This window comes from Pungitius pungitius, chromosome 2, assembly GCF_949316345.1.
Source record: "Pungitius pungitius chromosome 2, fPunPun2.1, whole genome shotgun sequence".
Classification (NCBI taxonomy): Eukaryota; Metazoa; Chordata; class Actinopteri; order Perciformes; family Gasterosteidae; genus Pungitius; species Pungitius pungitius.
In genome coordinates this window covers 3,267,672-3,294,623 of record NC_084901.1, presented here as the reverse complement: position 1 = coordinate 3,294,623, position 26,952 = coordinate 3,267,672, and the positions used below count along the sequence as shown (strand labels likewise).

At 44.7% G+C, this 26,952-nt stretch overlaps 3 protein-coding genes and 1 non-coding gene across 11 annotated transcripts; 2 read left to right on the top strand and 2 right to left on the bottom strand.

Moving 5' to 3' along the window:
- Window positions 1-379: 379 nt before the first annotated feature.
- On the bottom strand, window positions 380-15,984 carry pacsin2 (protein kinase C and casein kinase substrate in neurons 2). Of its 8 annotated transcripts, XM_037460243.2 has the most exons (13): window positions 15,815-15,984; window positions 10,926-11,021; window positions 9,933-10,024; window positions 9,587-9,743; window positions 9,190-9,425; window positions 8,210-8,362; window positions 7,731-7,906; window positions 7,497-7,617; window positions 6,558-6,605; window positions 5,545-5,675; window positions 3,356-3,529; window positions 2,433-2,614; window positions 380-2,327 (listed from the first exon to the last, which is right to left on the bottom strand). In XM_037460243.2, exons 3-13 carry the CDS (start codon window positions 9,987-9,989, stop codon window positions 2,215-2,217), a joined length of 1,548 nt encoding a protein of 515 aa, XP_037316140.2. In that variant the 5' UTR covers window positions 9,990-10,024; window positions 10,926-11,021; window positions 15,815-15,984; the 3' UTR covers window positions 380-2,214. The 8 variants fall into 8 exon arrangements, with proteins under 8 accessions (XP_037316140.2, XP_037316139.2, XP_062415777.1 ...); XM_037460242.2 differs by lacking the exon at window positions 10,926-11,021; XM_062559793.1 differs by lacking the exons at window positions 10,926-11,021; window positions 15,815-15,984 and adding an exon at window positions 15,168-15,186.
- A 1,297-nt stretch (window positions 15,985-17,281) lies between these two features.
- On the bottom strand, window positions 17,282-23,556 carry ttll1 (tubulin tyrosine ligase-like family, member 1). The gene is made up of 10 exons (XM_037460265.2): window positions 23,403-23,556; window positions 23,159-23,283; window positions 22,659-22,867; window positions 22,381-22,561; window positions 22,038-22,175; window positions 21,593-21,701; window positions 21,153-21,296; window positions 20,569-20,655; window positions 20,087-20,250; window positions 17,282-18,910 (listed from the first exon to the last, which is right to left on the bottom strand). The coding sequence occupies exons 2-10, from the start codon at window positions 23,269-23,271 to the stop codon at window positions 18,781-18,783; spliced, it is 1,275 nt and encodes a 424-aa protein (XP_037316162.2). The 5' UTR covers window positions 23,272-23,283; window positions 23,403-23,556; the 3' UTR covers window positions 17,282-18,780.
- Window positions 18,971-19,055, top strand: trnay-gua (transfer RNA tyrosine (anticodon GUA)). Its single transcript is given in 2 exon segments — window positions 18,971-19,007; window positions 19,020-19,055. It is a non-coding gene; the product is annotated as a tRNA-Tyr (tRNA).
- Window positions 23,557-24,103: 547 nt separating the features above from the next.
- bik (BCL2 interacting killer) lies at window positions 24,104-26,925 on the top strand. The gene is made up of 6 exons (XM_037460323.2): window positions 24,104-24,611; window positions 24,690-24,718; window positions 25,640-25,743; window positions 25,890-26,045; window positions 26,142-26,259; window positions 26,369-26,925. Exons 3-6 carry the CDS (start codon window positions 25,649-25,651, stop codon window positions 26,468-26,470), a joined length of 471 nt encoding a protein of 156 aa, XP_037316220.1. The 5' UTR covers window positions 24,104-24,611; window positions 24,690-24,718; window positions 25,640-25,648; the 3' UTR covers window positions 26,471-26,925.
- Window positions 26,926-26,952: the final 27 nt, after the last annotated feature.

Here is a 26,952-nt window from a genome sequence, read left to right as displayed (position 1 = left end):
CATCATGGATGTGCAGCCGACAAATCTGCGGCAACTGTGTGATGCCATCATGTCAATATGGACCAAACTCCCTGAGGAATGCTTCCAGCACCTTGTTGAATCTATGCCACGAAGAATTGAGGCAGTTCTGAAGGCAAAAGGGGGTCCAACCCGTTACTAGCATGGGGTACCTAATAAAGTGGCTGGTGAGTGTATTTATATGTATGCATATATATTTTATATACTTCAATGAATATAAAATTCGTTGGTAATACTCATTGTCAAAATATGTAAGGTGTTAAACATAAAATCATTCACGAGTTAGAACATGAATTTATCCTCAAAATAATTGACGTACAAAAAATCCATCCAAAACATAAAAACGAATCCATACAACTGGTGGGAATTGAAATCTGTTCAAATTTGAACTTTATTTGTCTTCATTAGCACACACACACAAATATGAAGCATTTTTAACATCTTTTGCATAGAGTAAAATGTCCACATAAGTTGAAAGTTAAAGAATAGAAATATCAGGACTCAAGGCAAAATATATTTTTTTCCAATAAATTCATTTATTATGTTGTGGGACAACATTTACAAACCTTACTGTGCAATTACAGCTGTCACTGCGTTATGACGTCAGCATACCTGAAAACATAGCAAATGTATTTTTTCTCAACATTAATAACAATTCATCTTCCTCTTCTGCTGCAGTTAAAGGCATCAAATAGCCTTTTTTTTCAATGACTTCCTCAATGCACTGGGAAATTAATTTAGAGGCTGCAAGTGAAAAGCCTCCAGTTCGTCTCTGCAAAAACACAAGCTAATCAAAACATATGTAATCAGATAATTAAATCAGGTAGATCCATTCTTATCAAAGCTCCTAAGGGAAAATTAACAATTATTCACACACTTGCTGAATAATTCAATGAATATGCCCCTCTTTGACGGGAGAAAATAATTCTATTTACAAATATAGCATAGTTACAGATTAAAGGGATATTTGCCATAAAATATAATTTCCATACAAACAGATTCTGAGTCACAGAGGAGTAGAACAAAAGCACTTGTGGCATCATAAATTAACAATCAATTTCAAACAACATATGTGATATCAATGCTTAAATTGTTCTATTTTTCATCCAGGCTATTTACATGCGTGTATGTAATACCATACTCTGCCGTGGTTTATTGCAATAGGTTGTAATATATCCCCCCCCCCACTAAAATACTAATAGCTTTACATTTTAGCTTGAAGTGAGCTTGAAGTTACAACATAGAGATTCAAGTGGGATAGACGTTTGTGAAAAACTTTCAGTGTTGGATGACGAGTTTTTTGTGTGTGTGGAGCTTGAAAACAGTTTGTTCAGGGGGTTAATGGATCAGTACAAAGGACAAAAAACTAACATCTGCAAAACTGAACAATCCAAATTGAAAAAATACAATCAGTGAATGTACATTCAATTGCAATGACTACCGGAACAAACCCACCTTGAACTCAATAAAAACAACATCAGTATCAATCCCCAATTGATTTGATTATTCCTTATGACTTGAACGGTCAATGAACTGAATGGAAGATCCATAACCCTGAAAGGAATGAACAATATAAGCACACATTTTAAAAACCTGTCTCACTGATCTATAAAAGGGCCTACTTTGTCAAAGAAAGACAATTAACAGTTATGGACTGGATTCAAGCGGGCGGAAATGGGTTCAAACCTAGAATCAATAACTATGTTATAAAAAAAGGTCCTCTCTCTTAAACAATCCAGAGTGGCTCGCATATTAAGGCTGCATGTAACATCGCAAGACGATTTGTCAGAGTGCCGTCCCAGTGTTTTGTTTACACAATATACATGAATTCACACATACATTTATTTGTATCTAATATATATACTTGAAAGGCTATTATTTTTGTAACAGCATGAATGGGATTCTAAGTAACACAACAGTTCATACAGTGACAGCAATTCTTCTGTGTGATCTTCACGGCTTGGAATCGTGTGGATTCTTGTTGCTAACTTCCATTTTAAGCCTGTCGATCTATGAAAAGCAACACGTGGTCACGCGGTCCTTTAACAATCTGCCGCTTCTCTCCGACACCGGTCCCGTCTTCACAGACAGGAGAAGACCTAAAGGGTTCAAAATAAGGCCGAAGAGACCTGGTATCCAGACGCACTGTCGATTCCCAACAAACCACTTTTCTCTTTCTTCACATTTATTTATGTATTACTGGATGTCTTCCACATAGTTGGCAGGGTAGAGGCCCGTCTGTCCACTCTTAAGCCGGCCTTTGCACCAACCCTGATCGTCTTCTTCTCCGATTTTGGTTAATTCCTCCCCTGGTGAAAGGAAGAGGAGAAAAGGATGAGTATCTGTATCGCGAAAAAGAAAAACCTACAGAGATGCGACAGACCTTTTTGAGGTCTCTTAACGCAGCCACGTACCTGCGTTGAAGGTCAGCTCGTCCTGCTCCTGCCCATCGTAGTCATAGAGCGCTCTGACAGCCACAGATACGGCCGAGGGAGCCGGCTCGTCTTCGAACGGGTTCCCGTCGCCGTTGGAGGAGAACGGGTTACCGCCCGTGTCTTCGTCGGACCATTCAGTAGTCTTCTCCATGCTGCTCGCACTGGACGGACGCACAAAAGAGGCCACTTAGAAAACAGGCTTTTACGTGTTCTTCTCAGGGCCGCACGCGTCAGCGGGATGATCCAGCATGCCAGATATAAGCAGGGGCCAAAATTTAAAAGTTAGAAAAAAAGGGGAGAAATGAAAAATAACAAAGTGAACCAAAAGTGCAGCAAAAAATCCAGCTTTGTGATTCATCCTGAAAACATCCTCCTATGTGATAAAATCATCCTGACTTTTGCCATCAATGCTACAAAGCAAGCGTTTGGTTCAGGCAGCATGACAACGACACTTTGATGCCACTTTTAAGATCGACAGCTTCAAGTGAGAAAAACACGGCAACACAAGACCAAGCAAGACTAATCAGTGGAGTGAATGCATGATTGGAGTTTAACCTGAACGGCCAACAGAGGGAGCCACCTAAACACCAAAAAGAACTCGGCTTCGACAGAGTTATGAAAACAAATAAACACACACCAGCACGTATATACAGTATTTGGCAATTGTTATGCGCTTGACATCCAATGAGAAGTGAGGGACAGACGCACTTGGACTTTGTGTGCCAGCGACCATGCAGAGCAACACAACAAACTGCCACCTGAGGGAGGAGAGAAGCACGTGGAGGAAGAAAGTAAAGGACCGTCTGAGTAAAGACGAAAAAATGGCTCGATCGGCGATCCACGACACAAAGATAGAAACGAAAGAGAGGAGGGGGCGGCGTGTTTCCCCTCTGTTCACCAACGTTTTTATTTCCTCTTTTTTCACACTGATGTGGTTGACTGTGGTCGGCTGCTCCACGGCCGTCGTCTCCTCCTCCTCCTCCTGCTGCTGCTGCTCCTCCTCCTCCTGTTCTTCTTCTTCTCCATCGCCAAAGGGGTTTGAGCCCACTGGCGCCGTGTTAGTGGGCACATTCAGGCTGACAGCATAGGACAAAGTGAGAGATCGGTTGTTGCATCGCACACACACACACACACACACACAGACAGACTGGAAGACACACCTGTGACACACACACACACACACACACGCACAACCGGGTGATAGACTTAAATGTACGTGTTAGCAGACCCGGCTAACGAGTGCTTCGTTTCTCTGGATAGACGAGCCGGTAATTATTGTTTTTCTACGTCATAATGAACCTGGGAAACATCAGTCAACTAAACCACCGTGTTTGAGACTAAAACACAAAGCAGAAGACGGCTCGACGACAGCTCGACTCGTCCCGACTTGAGGGGCCGCATAATTACGGCAAAGCCGTACAAAACATCGAGAAGACACTTTGTCAGCGACGCATAACGCACACAAACACTCGACAGGAGAGCTGCGGTTTGCCTGGGTGCTAAATCTTTCTCAAGAAGCCACATGACGGCGGTTTACTTCCCTCTTTTGTCCGCATCGAGGAGGAAACCTTTCAACGGCCCTCCACCTGCGTCGGAGGAAACACCAGAGTGTTGCTGCTCCCTGTTTACCGAGCTACCGGACCGTGAACCGCTGTGGCCCGAGGGAGAGTGTGAGGGCGGAGAGACGTGAACGCCTTTGTTTGCATAGTCGGGCCGCGCTCTATGTGCTGAGCCCGAGGAAATGTTACACCAAACAAAGCTCGACTGGGAGTCCGGCGGAATGTGGCTGGTTCCAGTCAATAATAACGTGTTAAATTCACATTAATTGATCTTTAGACTATGAAAAAACTACAGCAGCTACTTATAATCAAGAGGAGCCTGCGTTTGACCCTCAGTGCTTTGTGACTTTAGAACGATACCCAGACGTTGTGCGTGAACAAAACCCACCAGTCACACACACACACACACACACACACACACACACACACACACACACACACACACACACACACACACACACACACACACACACACACACACACACACACACACACACACACACACACACACACACACACACACACACACACACACACACACACGATGAAGGAAGTTCATGTAAATGCTGGATGGGGGAGGGTCGCTCAACAGGGCCCAAGTTCAGGGGTCAAATGCTTCCCGTGCCTGACATTCCCTCAGTTGACTCCTCTACACGCTCCTCAGTGCTCCCGTGAACTCTGCACACACATTACTTCCTACCGGGGTCCAAACAAGAGGACGGTCGCCAAAACACAGGACAGGAAAGTCTTTAACACTTCGAGCCACTCGTCTGTGCAAAGCTTATTTGCGTTTTACGCGGCCGTGTTGGATGCAGGAGAAGCTTTTTATTATCTAATCGGATGTTTGTTGCCGTTTCTATAAACTGCTTTTATGTCCTTGGTGCGGTTGACACAACATCAGGGACAAATTTCCCTGGAGGGACGACGGAGTTCTTATGTTATCTCGTTTTAAAGAGATTATATCATGCTATTAAAAACTGCCAATCTGCAGTGGGCTCTAGGCTCTGCATATTCTTTGGAAAGAACTCTTCCTGCTCTTTTTCCTCCTATGAAAACATTATATTTCACTGAACTTCTTTTTAATACTTTAATCAAACTTTCAAAATCCAGGTGCAGGTGTTTTTTTCCTGAACTCCCTGTGACATTCGTGCCATAAGGGTGTCGGTGTGTGTGATGTGTTTCCACATTACTTTTTTGGCTCGCTTTCAGCTATGTACCAGCCGACTCGAGTCTCGCAGGGACAGATTCTTTCCCAACAAACTGTTGACGGTTGCCACAGAAACGTCTGTACACATGGACGTCACTCCCAAAGTTTCCTTAACGCAACGTTTTACGAGCATTCCTTACGAGGAAGACACCATGTGTGGTGCGGTGGATTACCTCTGATGTGGAGAGTTTGGATGAGGCAGACAGAGAGTAAGGGAAGGTGCTTGTGTGTGTGTGTGTGTGTGTGTTTGTGAGCGAGCGTCATGAAAATCTGTTCATTCAACTGCGTGTTTGTTGGAGACAGAAATATCTGATGAAATATCTACCTGCTGCTGGTCTTGACGGGCGGAACATGCTGGTCTGGCGCAGTTTGACTGATGCCGGTCAGTGTGACGCCCTCGGATGGCTTTTTCTTTTCTCGTTTGCTGAGGGTTCGGTTCAGGTCTATGGACCAGTCCTGGTACACAGAGACACACACAAACAGACACACATTAGACTCAAGAATTACAGTGGAAGAGGCCAAGAGTTAAAGAGAGAGAAAGTGGTGGTCACAGGCATGAGAAACAGCACTGTATATACACACACACACTTCTACACAGCAAAACATTTCCCAGGACTTAGGATTGTGAAACTGTGCATGTGTGATGAGTGTTTATACAGCACAGTGTAGAACTGATAAGATGAGAGGCACAACCACGGACAGAATCCATCACCTGTTGAAAGAAACACAGCACCGAGGAGTCTCCCCTCCACCAGAAAATAACCAGGGAGAGCAACGCATTATTAATACACACGCAGTTGATTTTTTCCCCCCCACTAGTTCGCAGAACTTTCCAGGATAAACACATGTCTGCGTGATGTCACTCTCCTGTTGGAGCGGGTGTGACCTCCCATTCATCAAGCTTTCTGAAACCTCAGATCCGAGGTCTTCCTGTCTGGCTCATGTTCCCTGAAACATCTGTGACATTGCTGAGCCACGATGGCATCGTGGGACGTACTGCAAGGTTCACATGGACAGAATGATGACTGGATGAGCCACAGACGGGTCAGAGTTCAATGGCTGAGCTAAAATGTGACATCCAGGAGAACGTGTGTAAACTTCCTGTAGTTATGAGGTGAAGGGAACAGAGGAGGATATGACAACATACTTTGGTAGGGACAATGCTGCAGACTGCATTGTTGTGTCTGCATCTGGGTCTTTAAATACTGTCACATTGGATGGAGACAAAACCACCTCAAACACACAGATAGACAGAAGGATTAAGGAGCGTGTTGTTAGAAAAAAAAAAAAAAAAAAAGAAAGATTCTCCCGATTAGTGCTTGGAAAAAAAAAACTCACTACAATGGACCTTCTTCTAAAGGAGCGAGGATGGGAGCAGTCCACATTCTGTCAGACGAGAGGAAAGGGAGGCAGGCGTGGGAAAAGGGTTAATGTGGACAACAGTCTAATCCTTAAGGTGTGGGGTGTAAACCTTCATCTGCAGACACGTTAGTTTGTGAAATGATTTCAGGGATTGCTTCTCTCACAAACGACACGTACTAAAGAGTCAGTTGGTTGTGGAACGTTTGCCGTATCTACTCCGTTGGAGCCGTCTAACCGGTTATGTCACTCTTTTTTTTTAATTTTATTGTGTGTGTGCACGCATCACGTCACAGACAATACCTTTCTACCAAAAAAGGTAGGGAAGCCTTCTAAAACCAAGCTTCACTCAGAAAGAAAAACAGCAGTGGGAAAAGGGCTTGGTTCCAATAGCTGTGCATGCAGTAGCACTCAAATGAACAATACATTGTAGTAATGCAAGCACATTAAGCTTCCTCTTGTTCTGATTTCACCTCCTGTTGGGGAGATGCCATAAAGAAAATGTCCGCATTGCAACTGGCTGCTGAGATATACTTCCCACCCTGGTGCCGAACAGCTCAGTTCAATGACAGAAATGACATTTGGACTCAACTCAGGCTTTGGCTGCTTATAATGTCGTCAGAAGCCATTGCAAAACCGTGTTTTCAAAAGAATGTACGAGTCCATTTCCACTGCTCTCTTTACAGGATTGTTTGAGAATAGCCTTCCAAGGAATGTAAGGACTATAATTAATTGATCCCTATTTTATTAAACAATGTTTTTAAGGATCCTTCTGTAGTACTGAAAAAAGTGAGCGACCAGTGTCACAGTCACATTAAAATGTTCAGAGAGGATGGTTCTCCTCCATTTCTCTATCAAACCTTCCTTTAAGGTTCCTCCTGCTCTCATCTTTGTGAAAATCAAGAGATTGGAACATACCTCGAACTGGGGCCAGTTCATCGGCATGCCGGGCCCGTGATTGGACCGGAACCACTTCAGGTCGTCCTCAGCATCAACAGCAGAGACCGTGTCCTCCAGCGTCTGGTAGATTGTCTGGAATCTATGGAGACCGATTTTCCTTCTTGGTGAGAAGCATCTCTCACAGCTTTGTTTATGTATTCAGACGTTGAATGATTGGAGAACAGCGACTGATGGGACTGTCCCGTGGCTGACCTGTGATTGGTTGAGAGATCCAGGTGCTGTTTAACCTCCAGCAGCAGCTCTCTGAAGAAGCAGATTCGTGTGTCTTCAAACTGCTGCCACTGCTCAAACACCTGCTCCATGTTCTCCATGTACTGAGGGGTCAACTTGTCGAGTTCCTCCAGGGATTTCTGATAGCGTTCTTTTGTCTGGGAGAAAGGGAGGAATAAGATCACGATTTGAACATCACAAAAAGATGAATGCTTGATGACTCCCAGGAGTGTTGGTATTCTTTTAGCACTGTGGTTTTACTCGAGTTATAAATTAAACATCCAAAACCTCTGTCTCAGCTACAATCTGAGATTGAGTTTAACTCTGCCAGTCTAGTATAAGGCAGCCGTAAGAGGACATTAACTATAGAGTTTGATGGAAGGATACTGAGCCATACCTTCTGAAAGAAAACAACACATTTTTGACATTCAACCACGACTGGTTCCAAAAAGTAGCCCTACCTTCTGCACCTCCTGCTGACACTTCTCCACCTTCTCCTGGAGCTTCTTTTGGGCATCGGGGTTGTTGTTCTCCAGTTTGCTGTTGGTCTCCCTGCTGGCTGCCAGCTTCTCTTCTTTACAGGCAGAGTGGTAAGACTTCTTCATTGTTTCCATCTGCAGATTGAAGAAAAAAGGAATGTACAGGTCACAGCGCCATTCTCTTAAGGTTCCAGCAAAGGAACTAAGGAAGGGTAAACCCAGAGAGCGTTATTGGCAGAGAGAAACCGGTCTGCCTGATTTGAGCGTCGACATTTGTGTGTCAACCCAATAAAACCCAGGCGGACGATGAGTTAAATACTGCATCCCGTTTAGAATGGATGTCTCTACCATCGACTTACTGCCCATGCCAGCATCCCATTATCTGAACCAGTTAATTAGCCCAATTCCCTCTCTGCCCTTCACCCACTTGCACCACCGCCCTCCCCTGTCTGCCCCTCCGTCTGGTCAATCAATAAAAACAGCGAGGGCCACCAAACTGTATTGTTCTGTCGCTGCTCAATGACAAGGCCAGGATGTCGCCGCCCTTTCTGTCGACATCGCGCACACAACAGAAAGGAATGTGTGCAGCGCGGAATAGACGGGCGTCTAATATGAAAGCGGCAGAAGGAAATGCATTGACCCGATTCTGAACTACTGCGATCCCTCAGTGTTTCCTCCCCTCACAGGATACACTTACCGGCCGCCACCTTGGCCCACGGCGGCCAACGTTTGACTAGATTCTAAAGTCAACATCGAGAGGGTGCAACTGTGTTGCTGCTGTTGTGGTTTTGTGAGCAGGTAGTCATGGATGGGGACACAATAGTCAGCGAGGTGTAATCATGTAAACAGTCATGACTGTAATCAGCGACTTGTGTAAACTGCTTGGCTGTTTACAGATGAAAACACATTTGGTGGGAATTACATTGAAATATTCCTCTATTATAATACACACATACACACACCTCTTTGAGTTTCTTTGCCCAGGGTTTCTGGGCCTTGCGGAAGCCGTCCTCGGCCTCTTTGGTCTCTTTGTAGCCGCCGATCATCTGTTTGTGGTACGAGTCTCTCTGCCAGTTCTTCAGCTTCTCGTAGTCTTCTCCCATCAGGGCCGATTTCACCTCCATGTGGAGGTCGCTCACCTTCTCCGCCTCCGTGCACAGAGCTGACCACGCCCGCTCCAACGTGCCGTACTGAGGGCCTGAGGGAAGAGTTACGCACCAGTCAGCGTCCAAGATGCCAATGCATTCATATCTTAATACAAATGTAACTACAGGCACAGGGACGCTTTCCTGCTGGATTCTGAAAATGATAACTGCTAAATACAAATATGAAGCTTGAGTTTTTAAAATATATTTCTACCCTTTTCTATGAGTTGCCGCCAGCGCTTTCCCCACTCTGTCAGCTGCTGAGCGTAGGACTTTTCAATACGCGCCCGCTCATGAAGACAGTTCATCAGATCATTACACAGCCGACTGCCATCATCCACCCGTTTCACTGATCGTTTGTAGTTGCCGACCTGAAAACCAGCAATTGACAGAAAATAGGAAGATGGTTGAAAGGGAGCTGGAACATGTTGTGGAACATAATAGTCTTACAGTGCAGCTTCGCAGTTATACATCTAAAAACAGACCCTTCAATACAGAAGGGTTATTTTTTGTTCTCTGTATTTAGGGGCAGAAAGTGTAAATTGATGAATGTGTCTCACCTCCCAGAAACTATCACTGGAGACATCGATCATGGATTCATCGTAGGAGCCCGACATTGCTGCTGCCCTTAGTAACACTCCGTGAGAAGGGCCTGCAAAGACACAGGAGAACAAAAGGATTCATTTTATGAGTTATTAAAACCACCTCTTGTTTATTGTTACAAAGGCCTACTATTACACAAGATGATTCAAGCAATCACAAACATTGTTTCTCAAACAAAGCACGGAATGAGCCAATATTAGAGACCATTGAATGATTAAATACATACAGAAAAGAGGAATGTTTGAATAACTCATGCACTTGTTCCGTCTACGAAACAACATCCGAAGAACACCACCAAGTCGATATCAGAGTCATAATAACATTCCTCAAACATTGCTACCAGGGCGAATAATATGGTGCATAAGACAAGAAACGCTTCAGAGGAGTAACACACAAGGAAATGGAAGTTAAAGTGTGTGCCCTGCTTTGATAATCTAAGCAGCAGGTGGGTTTCTAAGCTGGACTATAAATGTGTGTGTGTGATTCTGAACATAGAAAAATAAACTGTCAAGAAGCTCACAGTGGGAAGCTTCCGTTTGCTTCAGACGGGGACCACAGACCGTCCTCTGTTACTCTCCTCTCCCCCCTCGTCTCTCCTCACAGTCATCACTTTAAACTCAACAGGCTCTCTTTATTCCTCCCATCCGTCCTCTTCCTCTCCATCTCCTCGTTCTCTTTCATATATATATATATATTCAGTGTGATTGCACACAGCTGAGACAGCTGCAGTGGATTTCCAGCATCAGAACTCGTCTGAAATGCATCTCGGGTGACGACTCGAGATGGGATTTTACTTTTACCCGCCTTTAATTTCAATTACACTTCTAAGACGATTACAACAACTTTTATGAGGGGGAAAGATTTGAATTTAAGAGTGGTGCTCCTGAGTCTCTGATAAAATGAGCAATGCAGTGCTTGAAGAATCACAGAATACATTACTTGATAATAACCATTAGTTGCAGATCCCGTGCTCGGCTTGTTCCAGTTGAGCCGATGAGGATGGTGGCTGGTGTGTGTGTGTTGGCCAGTGGTCAGTGACCCATGCGCTGCAGGGCAGGACATGGACAGAGGGTAGCATTGTGGTCACTGCTAGCTTGGGAACAATCCTCGCTTTAATGCGTTTGTAGTTTGCAATCAGGTCAAACAGCTAAATACACACACTCACAAGAATATGTCAGTTTTTATAGAGAAAAGCATCCAAGTTACCATGAAAACAATAAGCAAATTATAAAACATTTAATTTGCAGCCACTGTCTGGTACAGATCCAAGCAAAATGAATCCCACTGGAATGTAAACATTACCTCTAAAATTGCAAATCATTGTCCAAATAATCGCAGTTAGATATTTTTAATATATTGTTTATCCCTCTACATTAAGGTGTACTGTATGACAGCGGAATTTTAGAAAGACATTGCCCTGGCCTTTTTCCCACTATTTTCTAACATTTTTCATAATAATTTCAGCAGGTTGTTCAAGTGCTGTAATGAATAATACTGTTAATATTGTGTTTATCATATTATTCCTACTTTATTGGTGGATCAACCAGCTCTACTTGAAAACATTTTGTCCTTCGTGTTGTTTCTCACTCTCACGCACGCAGAGTGAGTCCAGAGTTTTGTGCTGCTTCAGATTGCTCAAGGCATTCATGACAATATTAATGCACTAATGAAAAAACACAGGAGCCTATTTGTCAGCCGTCCAGGAGTCTTGTCGTCTTGTCCCTCTGGCATTTCCCCACCAGCTGTCCACATTCTTCCTTCACCAATCTATGCTGGACACTTAGATCGAGGCACAAATACCTACTCTCAACATGTTGTCAAACGCTGCAAAGCACAAACACCCCCCCCCCCCCATTAGGTTTCATCGTCCTTTGAGATTCATGTTTGTTTTCTGTTCAATCAAGTGGCTTTACAGGCAAAAATATACAATCAACGACACACTTATGATCTATATGGAAAATGACTCCAAATCCCTAGAAATGCATTTTTTCCCCCCAGGCCTGAGGTAATCAACAGCAAACAGGAACCCCCGTCTGGAGACCCATGGATATGCAGGTCGTGGGGAATGTGTTAAACAATTGAACGCAGCTTGACCCACAACCGTAAACAATGCTGTTGACTAAGGCCAGGTCTGAAGTCCAGTTAATCTATCAGGCCATGGGAGAACACTGAAAATACCAGACTGTGTGCTGCCAACCACCACCGCAAAACACATGCATGATTTCATCGAGGCGGCAGAAAGTTGAACTGGGGCTCTTAGATTAAAGGCTTACAGATTACGCAATCAAACACAACAATGATATTCTCTGAGGTCTGATAAGGAGATGTACTGAGCCTGCTGGAATTTGGTTGTCGACAAGAGCCTTAAGATAGAAGTGAACGAATGCATTCCTCAACGCGCCCATGCTTAGACCGGCTACCGACTCCTTTAACTCACTTCACACATTTGCAAGGAGGCCGACTTCGCCGCTTTAAAGTCGAAGTACGGTTAACAAAGAGTTTATTAAGAGTGGTTTATTAGTTCTTCAGCAATGATTCAGAGCGAAGGCTCCATGTGACCAGCTGAGGCTCCACTGTGTTATTAAAAGCATATGTAAGCTTCCTGTACTATGCGGTTTGAAATCAACGTGAGAGGCCAACGACCTTTTGCAAACCAACGTGAGGCAGGGAACATTGGAGATGGATGAAGAAGATGCAACCACAATACACCCTGTGTGTGTGTATGTGTGCGTGTGTGTGCATGAGGATATTCTAGACTATGAGTTTATGTTTCTCAGAGTGCTCTGGGGGTCATCCCACCAAAACCGTGGAAACAACGGACAGCAGAGGTGAGAGCGCACACACACACACACACACACACACACACACACGACTGACAGGCAGATCATACCTGACAAATGAGGGGTATTATGTCACAGACTGACAACAGACTCCTTTGAATTCTAGTATAGTTTTAGCACATTTGACTCATAAGATGTTGGAGGTCGTGTTTTTTTTAGGTGGTTTACTCTTATCAACAAAATAGCAAGGACATCGGCAGAATAATGTCACACAATCTCAACCGTTTGTTCCGCCTCTTAATCAGCCTCCGCCGTGCAGTGTGCACAGTAAGTGGAGTTATGTTGGAGTTATGGATACTGTGTTAAATTTAGGCTTGTCTCCATGATGATAACGTAAACCAGAAGCAACACTGCTTACAGGTTTTGTCTAAATGAGAATGACAAAACACTTCCATCAGGAAAAAAATTTACACTGTCCAGGTGACAGTGTAAACTGAAGAATGTTACCCATTTACTTTGTTTGTGTCTTCAATTGTGGCCATTTGCATAAAGACATTCGCAACTTATATTTATATAAATGAGTAGTCCATTTAGTTATATATTATAAGTCGCTCATGGATAACGTTAGTAATGTAAACACAGCATTTACTTAATAAGTTGGCACTTCACAACTTGTTTTGGACATTTGAGCTTAACGTCTTCCTCAACCAGAGGTCCAACCAGCATTCCTCACAACCCAGAGACATACTGTTTGCAATGATTTACCAAAAGAAGACACTCAACTCACAATCATCAGTACACCAACCAATCACAGATTGAAGGAAGATTACATGACCAGCGTGCTTAACAACTACTCTGGTGCTATACTTTACCAATGCCTCAACCACAGGAAAATTGCGTCTCTAAGCAGGAGTGCTTTTTTTGGTTTCCATTTCCTTCCTTGGTTGCATAAAACAACTGCAGTACCTCAAAGGCAAGGCGAGCAGCTGAGCTGGTCTATCCCTTCAATATTGCAGTTTCCCAGCAGGACGTCGCTAAATCCCAAGTGGGCTGTGGAAGAAAAGGGGATACAACCATTCCTTTGCTTCTCTCTTCACAAGCGTGAAGGTCATAAGTTTCCATGACAATCATGGGTCACAACCTTGAGTTTTCTTTCCCCGTCAGTCATTCACCTCTGCCCTCCTTCCTCATGTGAGCTCAACAGCTGCACGGGACGGCTGATACAACAGGAGTGCGGCCTTTCGAATGTTTGGAGCGTCTCGACGACTCCCTCCAGCTTTTATAGAGAGCGCTGACAATGAAGCCGTCGGCACGCCGACACCAGGTCAATTGTACGCCTCGTCATAACGGACCAGTCAGGCTGCTCAAAAAGGAAAAATCTTGGTGCATGGTCGGGGAAGAACAATGGTATTTGTTCCACACTTTCAGGCGCTTTCCAATGGACAGGCCAGCAGTGCGGAGAGGAACATAATAGAGGGAAATGCAGTATTACATGACATGGAAGGGGAGATCCTGCCGTCAGCGACGGGCAAATTTTTCCTGAGGAAGCCCCCGTCCTGCTCTCAGAGTCTCATGTGATGCATTTAAAGCGACAGTCGTTTCAGGAAAGCTACATGGACAAATGTCATCTGCTCGCCCTGTAACCTTTTATGGTGTTGTGTTCAATGTGTGTGTGTGTGTGTGTGTGTGTGTGTGTGTGTGCACATTAGCCGTTTTCTCCCAAAGAAGCAAACCATTTCAAACAGCTTTACTGTATTTACAATGACCAAACTTGTGAATGAGGGAAACTGAAGAACTAACTGACGAAACAGATGTTTTCATTATCAACGCATTTGCTGATACTTTTTTTTAAACAAATGCCATAATATTGGTCATTAGAATTTGCCAGAACCCACAGGGACGTCTTTAAATATCTTGGTTTGTCTGACAATCACTCCCAAAATATATTAGGTTAGATAGATATTTTAAATAATTGATATTATATGCAGTACCAGTCATAGTTTGGACACACTTTCTCATTGTATTGAATGAGAAAATGTGTCCAAAACAGTGATTTTCATTTGAAAAATAATTTTTGAAAACTTGCTAATAAGTTTAAGCTATAACAGCAGATTCAGTTATTTTTGGGAGTCGGACCTGTGTGATTAAGTTTCTTTCTGCGTCTTAGTTGATGTTCACACATACAAACTCACTAGATCCCTCTAAATGGAGAGCAGAGGCTTCAGCCTAAATTGGGTCACCCACTCTAAGTTTAGCCGGGTGCTGTGACAGAATAAATCAGCTCACACGGACCCCCCCCCCCACAACACCCCCCCACAACACCTCCCCTCAAAAAAAAGGAACCAGATAGCTTTCACTACTGCTTTACATTGACAACACTACTCCTCAAAAAAAAAAAAAAAAAAACCACACTTGTATATTAGTTTTACTTGCTGTCACCAGGCACCGTCTTGATGCATGACAATCCATTTTCAGGCCAACGTCGCCAGTGTTCACTGTAATAGGATATCGCACTATTGTGTAATGGCGTGTGCACAGCGTGCAGAATGATATGACATCGACCAGAGGGGTTATCTTCACTTGCGAAAAAGCCCGCCCCGCCCTGTAGCCCCCCCCCTGCGAAAAGTTACACGTCTGGGGCAACATGTTTGAGGGTCACGCGGATGAAACCGGCTCCGTAACCATGACAGTGGCGAGCTTACGGTGACCGGACGGCGCTAGCTTAATTTAACCGCTAACGGCTAAACGGTTAACGTTAAAGTCTTTGGGACTTTCGATAGTTTGAGATAACCAAGTTACTGCGGTAACAGCGGCACAGATGTTAAAGTCGTATCTTGACATTTGATTCACACGTAAAGACCCCCGAAGTGCTCATTTAACAATAGCTTTCACTAACGTTAAATACAATACAACTTAGTCCCATCCTCCTCCCGTCGGGGAGGTAACGTTAACTTTAACGTTAGCCCTCAAACGTTAGCTTCAAATGTGGGCGAATTAGCCGAGACCCCTTTGGTAGAAAAGTTCTAATGTACAACATAAAGTTCTTCGTTTCAGCTCACCTGGCGCCGGTTTGTTCCCGGGGACGGCTTATGTTCAATTGAAGAGTTCAATTTTCGTGGCCCGTGTCAATTTCCGATTCTTTTTCGTCCGTTAATTTCTGCTCAGCAGGAGCAGCAGAATCGACCGACTGACAGACGCGAACCGTCAGTTAGCCGCAGTGCGTTACGCAGCATCCGGTCAATATTTTCAAAATAAGAACAGGAGAACGTCACTTGCGATGTTTTACCTTTTAGGTTGTGCAACTGTTTCGACCGCTAGTTGGTTACAAGTTAATTTGCAGATTGGGCTTTTACGCAGCATATGTAACCTCACTTAATGCATTGGTTACGATAAACACTAGAATCGTAGAACAAGAACATATTTATTTAGAGACACCCCGACTGGCAGCAGTATATGAATATGCCAAACACAAATGAAAGCATCAGTGACCCAAATCTAGGAAAATAGTATATAATTAAAGACAAACCACATACATAATCATGGTTCTGTCTGGTTTCACTTTTTTGCAAAGGAATATTTCTATATTGTTCAATGGCCACATCGTTGAAGGATGTATGCATATTCTATACCTTTGCAAGGTCATGGAAGATATGTCTGATCGTTTTATATACTAAGAGCTACAATGACAAAAACATATATAGCCTAAATATAACACTTAATTTACCCCCCCCCCCCCCCCCCCCAAAAAAACCCCTACTTTATTTTTCACTCATAACTTCCGCCCTTGCAAAACCTGAGACTTGCGAGCTTGATCATGCAAACTAAGGGAGAGGCGAGGCTGTCTGACGTCACATCCCTCGAAAAGTTTTTCTGGTTACTTTATCCTGCGGCCCCCTGTGCACTGGTTCCCGTTATGAAGAATGGGGCCTTGCAGGGGCCCCTAGAGACACTTAAAAGGGCCTTCAGCAAAAATGAGGTTTAGTGTGATGTCTCTTACACTCCAGGGATAGATCCCTGTCATTTTAAGTGAAATTGTGCTTTAGTGATGTATATTCTTAAATAGTCCTCTTGTGGGTGTCTGTCTGGTACTAAAGCCTAATAATCCAAAAGTTTTAAAAATATTTTTTGTACAGAGGCTATTCATGTCACATAAAAACATTAAAGTAACTGAGGCGCGTGTTGGTACCAACTAAAGTGGTAGTGTAAGATAAGCTTGCTTCTGCATGTGATAGTATCTCAAGGATATTTTAATGACACATTTTCAGGCTTGAGCCTTTTTAGAGACAGAGACAAAAACTGTCTCATGATTCTTAAAATGAATCCCCTCCACCTCAAACATCGTCTTATTAGTAATGCCATGAACTAATTCTGTAATCTGAATCTGAAATGCTATTTTTGCTTCATGTGAAGTTAGATGAGAACAGTCCATTAGTTAGAAAAACTTTCTCTGAACTGGAATTCATTCACTTTAAAATGTAAAGTGATATTAATATTTAAAGGCACTGAAATCACAAAAACACGTTTACTCGCTCCAAAATGAGCATCATTTATTGTCAAAGCATCACCGACACGGGTTTTATTGAAAGCTAGACACAAACTGAAAATAATCGATGCACTTCTCAGTTAGAGCGATCTGAATACCGCAAAGCTGAATACAGAAAAACCTCATGTCGCGTACTGAACAAAAGCTGCAGTCGAAAACAAAGAAGCGAAAACCCGCATCTCGCGTGAGAGTTTAAGCGGCCTCTCAATAAATGTGTCCACGTTAACGACGACACACACGGGTCAGCAGTGTCAAACTTTCAGGGTCAACGTATGGTGTGCCATGCGGAGTCTAGAAATAAAGCAAACCCAAAGCCAGAAACATCAGAGTTATCGACAGAATTTTCCTACATTTGGTATTTTCGCATCAAGAATTGGCCATTTGATTAATTTATCAGCGTGGGACCAGAAAGCGTTTCAGCACCAAGAGCTTGAGTTAATTTAATCAGGAACCGGTTGAATTCCCTGGAAACCTTTTAGCACCTTCCTTTCATCCATTGACAAAGTAAAACAAGAGTGATTCTTATGATAAACATAATAATGGATTTATGACTTGATTGATGGGTCAGCTTATCGCACCCGCTCTTTTCTTTAAAATCACCACTGGAGTAATACATACATACACAAAAATAACAGTGTGTCATGTGTTTCTATATTTCAGTAGTTGCAGGAAACACATTCCAAACAAGTTAGTTGTTATGATTTTAAAGTTATGACGTCAGCGCCTCAAATCAAAATGCAACATATCCCTTTTTTTTTTTATTCAAGCAAAAATAACGTTTAACAGATGGGGTCCCGCACTGAATACAATGGAACTTAATGAACCAACCTGCATATGCATACAGATAATAAACATATAAAAAAAACATTATTAAATGTAATTCTACACATGTACTGTTAACTCTGCCTTTCAGTACATCACATCTTTATACTCTTTGTACGAGTTCTATCTCTTGTTCCTTTTTAACAGAGCACTTCATCTCACAGCTCAACTTCTTGTGTGTGTGGGGGGGGGGCTCTGGTTTAAGCGTCAGGACTTGGTAATCATGCACAGTTCAAGGCTGTTCAAATCCTTTGTCAATCACGTTGGAATCTAATTGAATTAGCCATCAATTCCCTCTCCGGAGGTGTCATCCGTTTGTTCTTTCCATTCGGGCTCAGAAGGTTTTTCTGGAGGTTTTCTGGAGCTTCTGCCGGGGGTGGTGGTGGTGGAGCACCGCCATCACAACGTCTGGATCCGTAGTTACTCATTCGCACGAGCGGCAACGAACCCCCGGCCTTCAAACACCACACCGTTGATACCCCTCCTCACCAGGGGGGGGGGGGGGCAGCGGCCGTTGTCGCCCCCTTGTGAACCCGGCCGGTGAACTGTGGCGACAGGGAGCGGTTTCTTTGTTTCTTTCTTTTTCCAAACCCCCCTGTTCCCCACTGTTGGACCCTGTCGTGATGCACGGTAAGTCATCCAGAGTCGGCACCGGTCACCTCACTTCCAGGTGGCGGTGGGGGGGCGGGCGCTCGCGCTCCCCTTGGTGCCCTTTGACCCCAGGGACTGACCCGAGCGGCTCCGCAGGTCCCGCTCGGCGTGGTCGCTCTGCGCCTGCTCCTCGTCGTACCTGTTTGACGCAGGTGGAGGTGGGCGTTACAAAGAGCATTATCAGTGAGCAGAGCCCAACCCTTCGATAGCTCAGTTGGTAGAGCGGAGGACTGTAGTGAGCAATAGACATCCTTAGGTCGCTGGTTCAAATCCGGCTCGAAGGAATTTTCATATTTTTTTTAAATGTCAGACCAATGAAAACAACAAATTCCCTCCAATTAATCAAGTTATTAACAGTGTTATTTCTAGATTAGCTTAATTAAAACTTTGTAAATCCACAAGACAGGAACATACAATGTCTTTTTGTGAACTCGAAAAATTGGCAAATGCAACAGTAGCAAAAGGCATGCCCCTTTTCCTATAGAGCATCATTAATAAAAATGGAATGAGAAAACTTGCTCTCCACGATAACGTTTGTCGTCCGGTGTCGAGACGGTCAGTAATATGTCAAATAATAAAGCCAGAAAATTGAGTGAAGACCGAGAACAAACATTACGTTTTTCTGGAATACACTCTTACAGTTTATTGCCTTATAACACATTTTATCTTGTTCTCGGGGCGACTGACGTTACTTTGCCGCGTGTTTGTATAAAGCACAAGCTACGAACTTAAAAGCAACTCCTTCCAACCGTATTTGAACCAGAGCCCTGAGAAAAACCCCAGTGCTCCCCTCCACAGACAGAGCTAAGAGTACACACACTCAAATTCACTGCCAATATCAACGCCATATTAAAATATGCCATCACATCTAAAAAAAATGTTTAAAAAAAACTCCTAATAAGGTCAACAATCATCTTCGTGATGGCAGGGAACATCACGAGGTGAGGTGGATTATGAAATAGTGGAAGTGTCATTAATATCGAACGAGATCTACCAGACACCCTTTGAAACTACTTTGTGTTTCTGTTCTGGTACATCTGGCACTTTCCCCTCAGGGAAGATCGAAGTACTTTTCTCGTAAACATTTAATCCACTCACCAAATGTCACCCCTTTGCAACTAAATCATATTTTCTTTCCAACCTTCAATAACCCCGTAACGCAAAATCCAACCACACTTTATCTACCGCGGGGTCAAATCAGTAACCCAGACTTCCTCCCTCTCCCACCAGAGAGCATCACAAACCCTCATTGGCCCAATAGGAACTCGAAATAGACCAAATGGGGTCGGCCCGTCTGAAGGTGGGCGCCACTCACAGGACTTGGTAGTTGCCCAGCGCCTCTCGGGGCGGACTGCGGTTCCAGCGGCAGTCCGGCACGTCCCCGTTGGGCGCCACGATGTTGAGCGTGTCGTTGATGAGGTTGTACTTGAGGATGCGGTCGTTGGCCGTGCTGGAGGTCAGCGAGGGCGAGGCGTTGACCTGACGGACACAGAGGAAGTAGTATTATTTCTCGGCCCCTCGCGGAGGACCGTCTTTGTCCTCCAGTCGACGGGGTTGGTGTGCCTTCCAGCAACGGCCGCGTGACAAAGCAGATCGGCTGCATTACTCGTGTTTGATCCGAATGGGTTAAAGACACACCTTTGGCACACATTTGAATACTGAGAGGCACACAGAGGGCTACCTCAAGGGCATCGAAAGTTGCTTAACACTGCAGGGAAAAATCATCGTGTCACAATTAAAAGGGTTTCGTTAAGTTTTATGCGTGCGTGTAACAGCTCCTCGGGTCACTTGACTCACCTCAATAAGCCACGGCTTGAGCTTGTCATCGATAATGATGTCATACCCGTAACACTCAAAACAGTGTTTGTCATTGTTCATCACAGGCTGGGGGGGGGGGGGGGGTGGGGGGGAGGGGGAGGGAGAGAACACAGACAGGGTGAGTCAGGAAGAGCAGATGACCCACGTTTTTTTTTTTAATTTAGATGTGCGATAGAGAATGATTCATCGGGAGAGGCTGTGAAAATACACCCCAAGGACACACAGAGTAACCTGCGCGAGAGGAAGTGAGTCGGATCACTTGTAAAAAGAAAGGGGAAGCGCGCATCGAGTTGGGCGCGCAATAAAATTTAAAAAAAAAAGTGGTTTCTACAGGTGTGTGTTCAAAAGTGACGGCCCGCTTAAACGCTAAGAAAAACTCCCAACAGGAACAAAGTACTAACAGAATGACTGTAGCTCAGCTGGGCCGATATATAACACACACATACACACACACACATATAATATATATATATATATATATAAATATATCAGGACCATCCAACTCAGTTCCTTTTACTCATACTTCCTGGTTTCAGGTGCTACGTGACATTTCCCACACTCACAGCCACGGCCTTCAGAGACTGCACCATGATCCAGTGGATCTGGTCGAAGAGGCGGCTCGTCACCTCCTTCCCTCGGGTGCTCTCCAGGTACAAGCGGAAGTTACTGACCGTCCACTTGCCCCCGTGGACGTGGTTGTAGTCGTCCTGCGTCAAAAGGGACAAGGTCTAACTCAGCTGTTCATATTTTAGGATGGGGGGGGAGTATTGATTTATTTACAGGGTCAATCCAGGGCAAAGAGTGTAATTACCATTTAGCGAAGTGTCATTATGGGAAATGTAGGGTCGAGAGTTTTTGGACATTAAATAAAAGACATTTAAAAAGTCAGGATATTGCTTCCACTGCTGCTTGGTGAGTCTTTATGAAAGTGGGAGTCGGAATGAGCAGAACTCCCCTTCAGAAGAGGGCGTTATAATGATAACAACAACCCCCACTATCTTACCCCGTGCTTTTGGATGGCCACGTTGGTGAGGTGAACGAACATGTTGTCCAGCTCACTGGTGCTGGGTGTGTACTTCACTGTGCAGAACCTACAGAAGCCGAGCTTGTACCTGGAGGATCAAAGCACCCGAGCTCCAAATATGAATTGTTTATAAGGCATCAGAAATTACAAAGAGAAGCATGAGAGTCTGAATTGCTAATTAATGTGGATTCCAGCGAATCAATAAATCAACAACTTTAAACACAGTTCAAAAGTTCAATTAGATTATACATTCAAAGCGAGTAAAGTGATGCCGCTTTTGCGCCCAAATAGGGTGAATGAATGGTGACAAATAACCGTCCGTCCCGTGGAGACAATAATTCATCATCTAAAAACCGGGGGGGGGGGGGGGGGGGGGGGTAATAATTCACATAAAAACGCTTCCCCCTACAAAGTCAGAGCTCACATGTAGCATTTCAGGGGGCGATACGTTGTCACCAGAACGTAGAGGCGCAGGTCAAACTTCTTCCCTCCTATCAGCAGGGGGTTGTCAATGTACAGGGAGATGACGTAGGCCTCTTTGCCACTAGACGCCGCGACGAACCTGAGCGCAGGAAGAAAAAAAAAAGAGATAATTCACAAGCCTGTGGCGACAACCGTCTGCCTTTTACCTCGGAAACGAATGCACACACAGTGGATCACACTCTGCATCATAAATATTTCACGTTTGAGGACTCAAATTTAGACCCGCGCGTGGGTCACATCGGGCCAAACCACCGCCGCGTGGACATCCCGTCGCCATCACTCACGTGGAGGTGCGGCTGTCTCTGGACCACTTCTTGATCTGGGACAGTTTGTTGATGAGGAAGATGCCTTTGCCCTGAGCTTTCCCGCAGGGCTTCATGATCCACGTGCTGGACGGGTTCTTGCGGTACTCCTCCACGAAGAGGTTGTAGTCGGAGGGGAGCATGAACGTCACGGGGACAAAATCTGCAATTGGGACGTGGGAGAAATGCATGAGCACGCAGCGCTCTGTGTGGGAAGAGAATGTGCGAATGTCCGAGATCGCACCCCCCCCCATGGACACCTAAGTAGTTGTATTTCCCGTTCTCGTCCTTCTCCGCCAGCGGACTGCCCTCCTTCTCCAGCTCCTTGCGGTAGCGTTTGATGTTCTTGATCATCAGGTCCTTCCTGGTCAGCTCGTAGTGGTTGGGGAAGTGGTTGACCATCTGGTCATCGGACAGGCGGTAGCCGGTGTCCACGCTGAACACATTCCTGATGGTCTGGATGCTCATCCTGCATGTGGGTACAAACAATTCGGCCCTTTTGTGGAACTTAAGCGTCTGGAGCCAAGAAAAATGCACGTTTGTGCACCTGCATTTTAACAGAGTTCCTTTTGTGTTTTTAATACAATTGCATATTACATAGAAAAGAACGATTTGTAGAAGAGCTGTGTTTTTACATCTTTATAATGATCTCGGGGCCCCCACAGAGGGGCCCCTGACCCTATAGGCGGGAACCATGGACTGGATTTGCAGAGTGTCCCAGGAACCACATGGGGATCGGGGATCGTGTGTGAAAACTCACCAGTAGAAATTCCAGTCGTCGTTTTCTGTGACCTGGACCCACTCCCTCTTCTCGAAGTTGTTGATGAGCACCGATTTCTCGATATCCGTCACCCACTTCACCTTCCCGGCCATGGCGCCTCCCCGCTGGGGTGGAGCACAGCAACCACGACAGGTAAAAAACACACGGCGACAAAACACACGCGACGGTAAGGGGAAATCGATGCAGCCCCCCCCCCCCCCCCCACCCCGTCCCCCCGCCCCACCTGCAGAAAGACCAGTCGTCGTCGGGAAACAGCCAGTCATCGGCATCAGCTAGCCCGGCCCGCTGGCTCCGTTAGCATGCTGCCGAATCCCCGCGGGGCTGCTGCGGAGGCTGCGGGGCGGACATCACCCGAGTCGGCGACGAGATCTCACCGGTCCCCCCCCCCCCGACCACCACCACCACCACCTCCTCCTCCTCCGGGGTTGTTTAGCTAGCTAAAAAAATATATCATAGCTTCGACGGTTTGTCGTCGTTGGCTCCGGCTTACATCGAATAGGCCGCTTCCGGTCGGGTTGGTCAGCGAGCTAACGTTACATGTGTATTGATCCACGGGCCGTCGTAAAGCTGCACTAAGTGATGAAAAAAAGGTACTCTTCACAATAAAATACGGAGTTGTTGATACTTGACAACACACACACACTCGTTTAACTCGCAATGTGACTTATTTGCAGTTAGCAGGGTTTTTTTTCTCAAAGCTGGAAGGATTTGCGAGGCGTTAAGCGACGTTGGTCCTCTCCGGAAGAATTACCTAGCAACGGAGGACGCAGTGATGTCATTGCTAGATGTCATGACGTGAGCGTACCAACAGGGGTCACTGTTGGGTTAAACAGTAAAAGCACAATGCACATGTAGAGTGGCTTAAAAATGTGTGAATAATACAAAAAATAACATTTACAACCCTGATAATGTTCTAATTGGCGACCTTTGCATTTTAATGTTAGTGGTAATATTTGAATATTAGCTTCCGGATATTGAATGCACAGATGTAACAGGAAATATATAGATTTGCTCTATACTTTACACTCACTTTACACACAGATTGACGACCATAAAGTCTGAAATCCGATTGAAAGTATTTAGCACAAATACAAATATACAAATACCAGTTAAAAAAGGAGAATACCACACAAAATGCAACATAGTCTACCACACTTGCCACAATTATACCACAATTGCACCATAAGGAAGGGAAAGCTTAGAAATAGACTTCAAACAGTACTGTCCATGGATGTAAAAAAACAAGCTTGAAACATCTTTATTGAAGTTTAAGTTGGGATATTTGATTTGCCCTTACAGGAATAATATCCATTACCTTCAGTTTGATGGTGCAGTCGCCCCCTGCTGGTCCCTCTGGCCAGCAGCATGTAAAGGCGTGGCCAGTCATATTTGTGCCAGTTACCTGACAGCAACAAGATTAAAGGACGCTGCTGTAAGTACAGGGAAACACTTTATCAATATTTGTTCATTTGAGTACGTTTCAACTATAATGTATTTGTATGTATTACAGGGCGGCGTCCGCTTTAATCGACACAGAAGGTAGGGTTACTTTTATTTTTTTTAATTGTGCATGCACCTGTTTCAACTTCCCGAGTGGGAGTATAGACATCTGTTATATAATACCATTGCACCATACTTCTATATACTCTTGTAAATGTTTCTATGTCACCTAAGGATGAATTAATATCTGCGTGTGCAATCTATGATCTTCAGAACGACCTTTGTTTTCTCTGTGTGAGGAAGATGACTTCATCCCTCTGTTATGACAATACATTATGGCGAGGGACACAAGGCTACACTCAAAAACTCCTCTTGTTATTATTTCGGAAATGAAGCCACGATCATATTATTTGACCTATTTTACTTTTTTCCCCCCCTTTCTTCTACTTTATATTAAGAAAGTAAATATATAAAATCCAATGCTTTATTTAAGGTTTTATTTCTTCTTGTTGAGGCAACCTGAGGCCGTTTGTTAGATTTGAGTTATGGAAATGGTGTATTTGCATTGAGGCACGAGTGCAGGTAAACCAGGAAATGATCTGAGAGCAGTTGCGTGTGAACACACCTGTCTGTATGAGTCTTAAACCCAGTAATAAAAGTGAATTGGAGGCCGTTTCTCCTTGTACACACACGCTCTGGACACATGCGCCAGGACACAATGTTGATGTTGATGCATGCAGTACTAAATGGACTGAGTCCAACAGGTGATGTCATCTCTTTTGCACCTGGGAGGAACCTGTTTTACCAACCTGCTGCCCCCCCTCCCCCCTCCAATAGAGCCACCACCTATCCCAGTCACATGAGCCAGTGTTTACACAGCCAGTTAATGGATGTTGGGAGTCAAGCAGCGTTAACCTCCCCTCCTTCTCTCCCCATGGAGCTGCTATCTATCTCTGCATAGAACGTTCTCTCACTTGTACTCCTCTATTTTTGAATAAAAAAACGGTTTTCCCTTCTCAGCAAAACAACATGGTGGAACAAACAAGACAGCCGAGTCGCGTCGTCTCCCCCCAGGCTGGACCAGGGGAGGTGGGCGCTGACGCCCTGTTTGACGTGAACCTCAGGTACCCACGAGGAGCAGCACAAATAAACCACACAGAAGGCTTTAGTTGGTCTTTGATGTTCGGATGTGTTCCGTTTCTACAGCAAATGAATATTGTTTGAAGCATGTACCTCTTCAGCTTCCTTCTGAGCCCGTATGTGTGTGCAGGATAAACGACAGAGCTGCACGGGCCTTCGGGCGCCGGTTGGCTGCGATCGGAGATCAGCTGGAGCGGGAGTGGACGGGCAGAAGACCAAACCACCGGCTACCAACTCCTCTTCACATGCTGCGACCCGCTCAGGCACTGACCAGGACCATTTATCGGTAGGGGAAAAAGCAAAGTCATTCTTTTAGCCAGCTCTTAACCTTCTTTGGTGCCTGGCAGTTAAGGCCTCTGTGGGTTGGTCGTCCTTCCTGCAGAGATATCCACAGCCAGCTGTGGGGCATCCAGGGCCTGTCTGCGGCGGTGAAGGCCTGGATAGCGAGCGCCGCCCCGGGGGGGGCGGGGGTCCTCCGAGCCGACGCCTGGGCCGCCTGGGTAACGCCATCAGTTCACACGTTTCACGAGTGCAAATTGTCTCATCGCGCTCACAAATTGCAAACATCCAGCCATGAGAAGGATCATTTGACTCTTTTCCATCTCACAGGTGTGGAGTTTGAAACCAGTAACCTGCGCTGGCTGGACCAGAGGAGCACTGGTGGCTGCAGTGACTGTTTTCGGGGCCTTCTTGGTGGAATGGAAAGACTAAAAAAAAAAAAAAAAAAAAAAAAGGCCCCAAGCGAGGTTTTAGGCCATTATACATTTGACCAAAATATGTTTGCAAAATTAATGACAATTATTGTTTATTTTCCGTTGTTAACTTCTACTTCTCTTTTTATACTTTTTGAAAGATGTATTGATTTTCAAACAAAATCACCGTAATTATATGATTTAAAAAAAAAAAAAATACTGTAAAAGGTGTAATGGCATGTGCAAATGGTTTTTGCAGTTTTTCCCCAGGGAGTTGGCCAGCGTATTGTAGCAATGACGTGTTGGTTTACCGTTGTATTAAAATGTCAAAAAAGCATGTTTCCCATGACAGGACTGCTGCTGGCCTGCAGTCATTTGTATCCATATTAGTTTCCTACTGGCTTAAGACGCCAACATTTTTACACATATGAAGTCTGGCTTAATATAACAAAATAATAAATTATGGGAGCTGGACTTTCTGTTTCGGGTTTGAATCTTTTT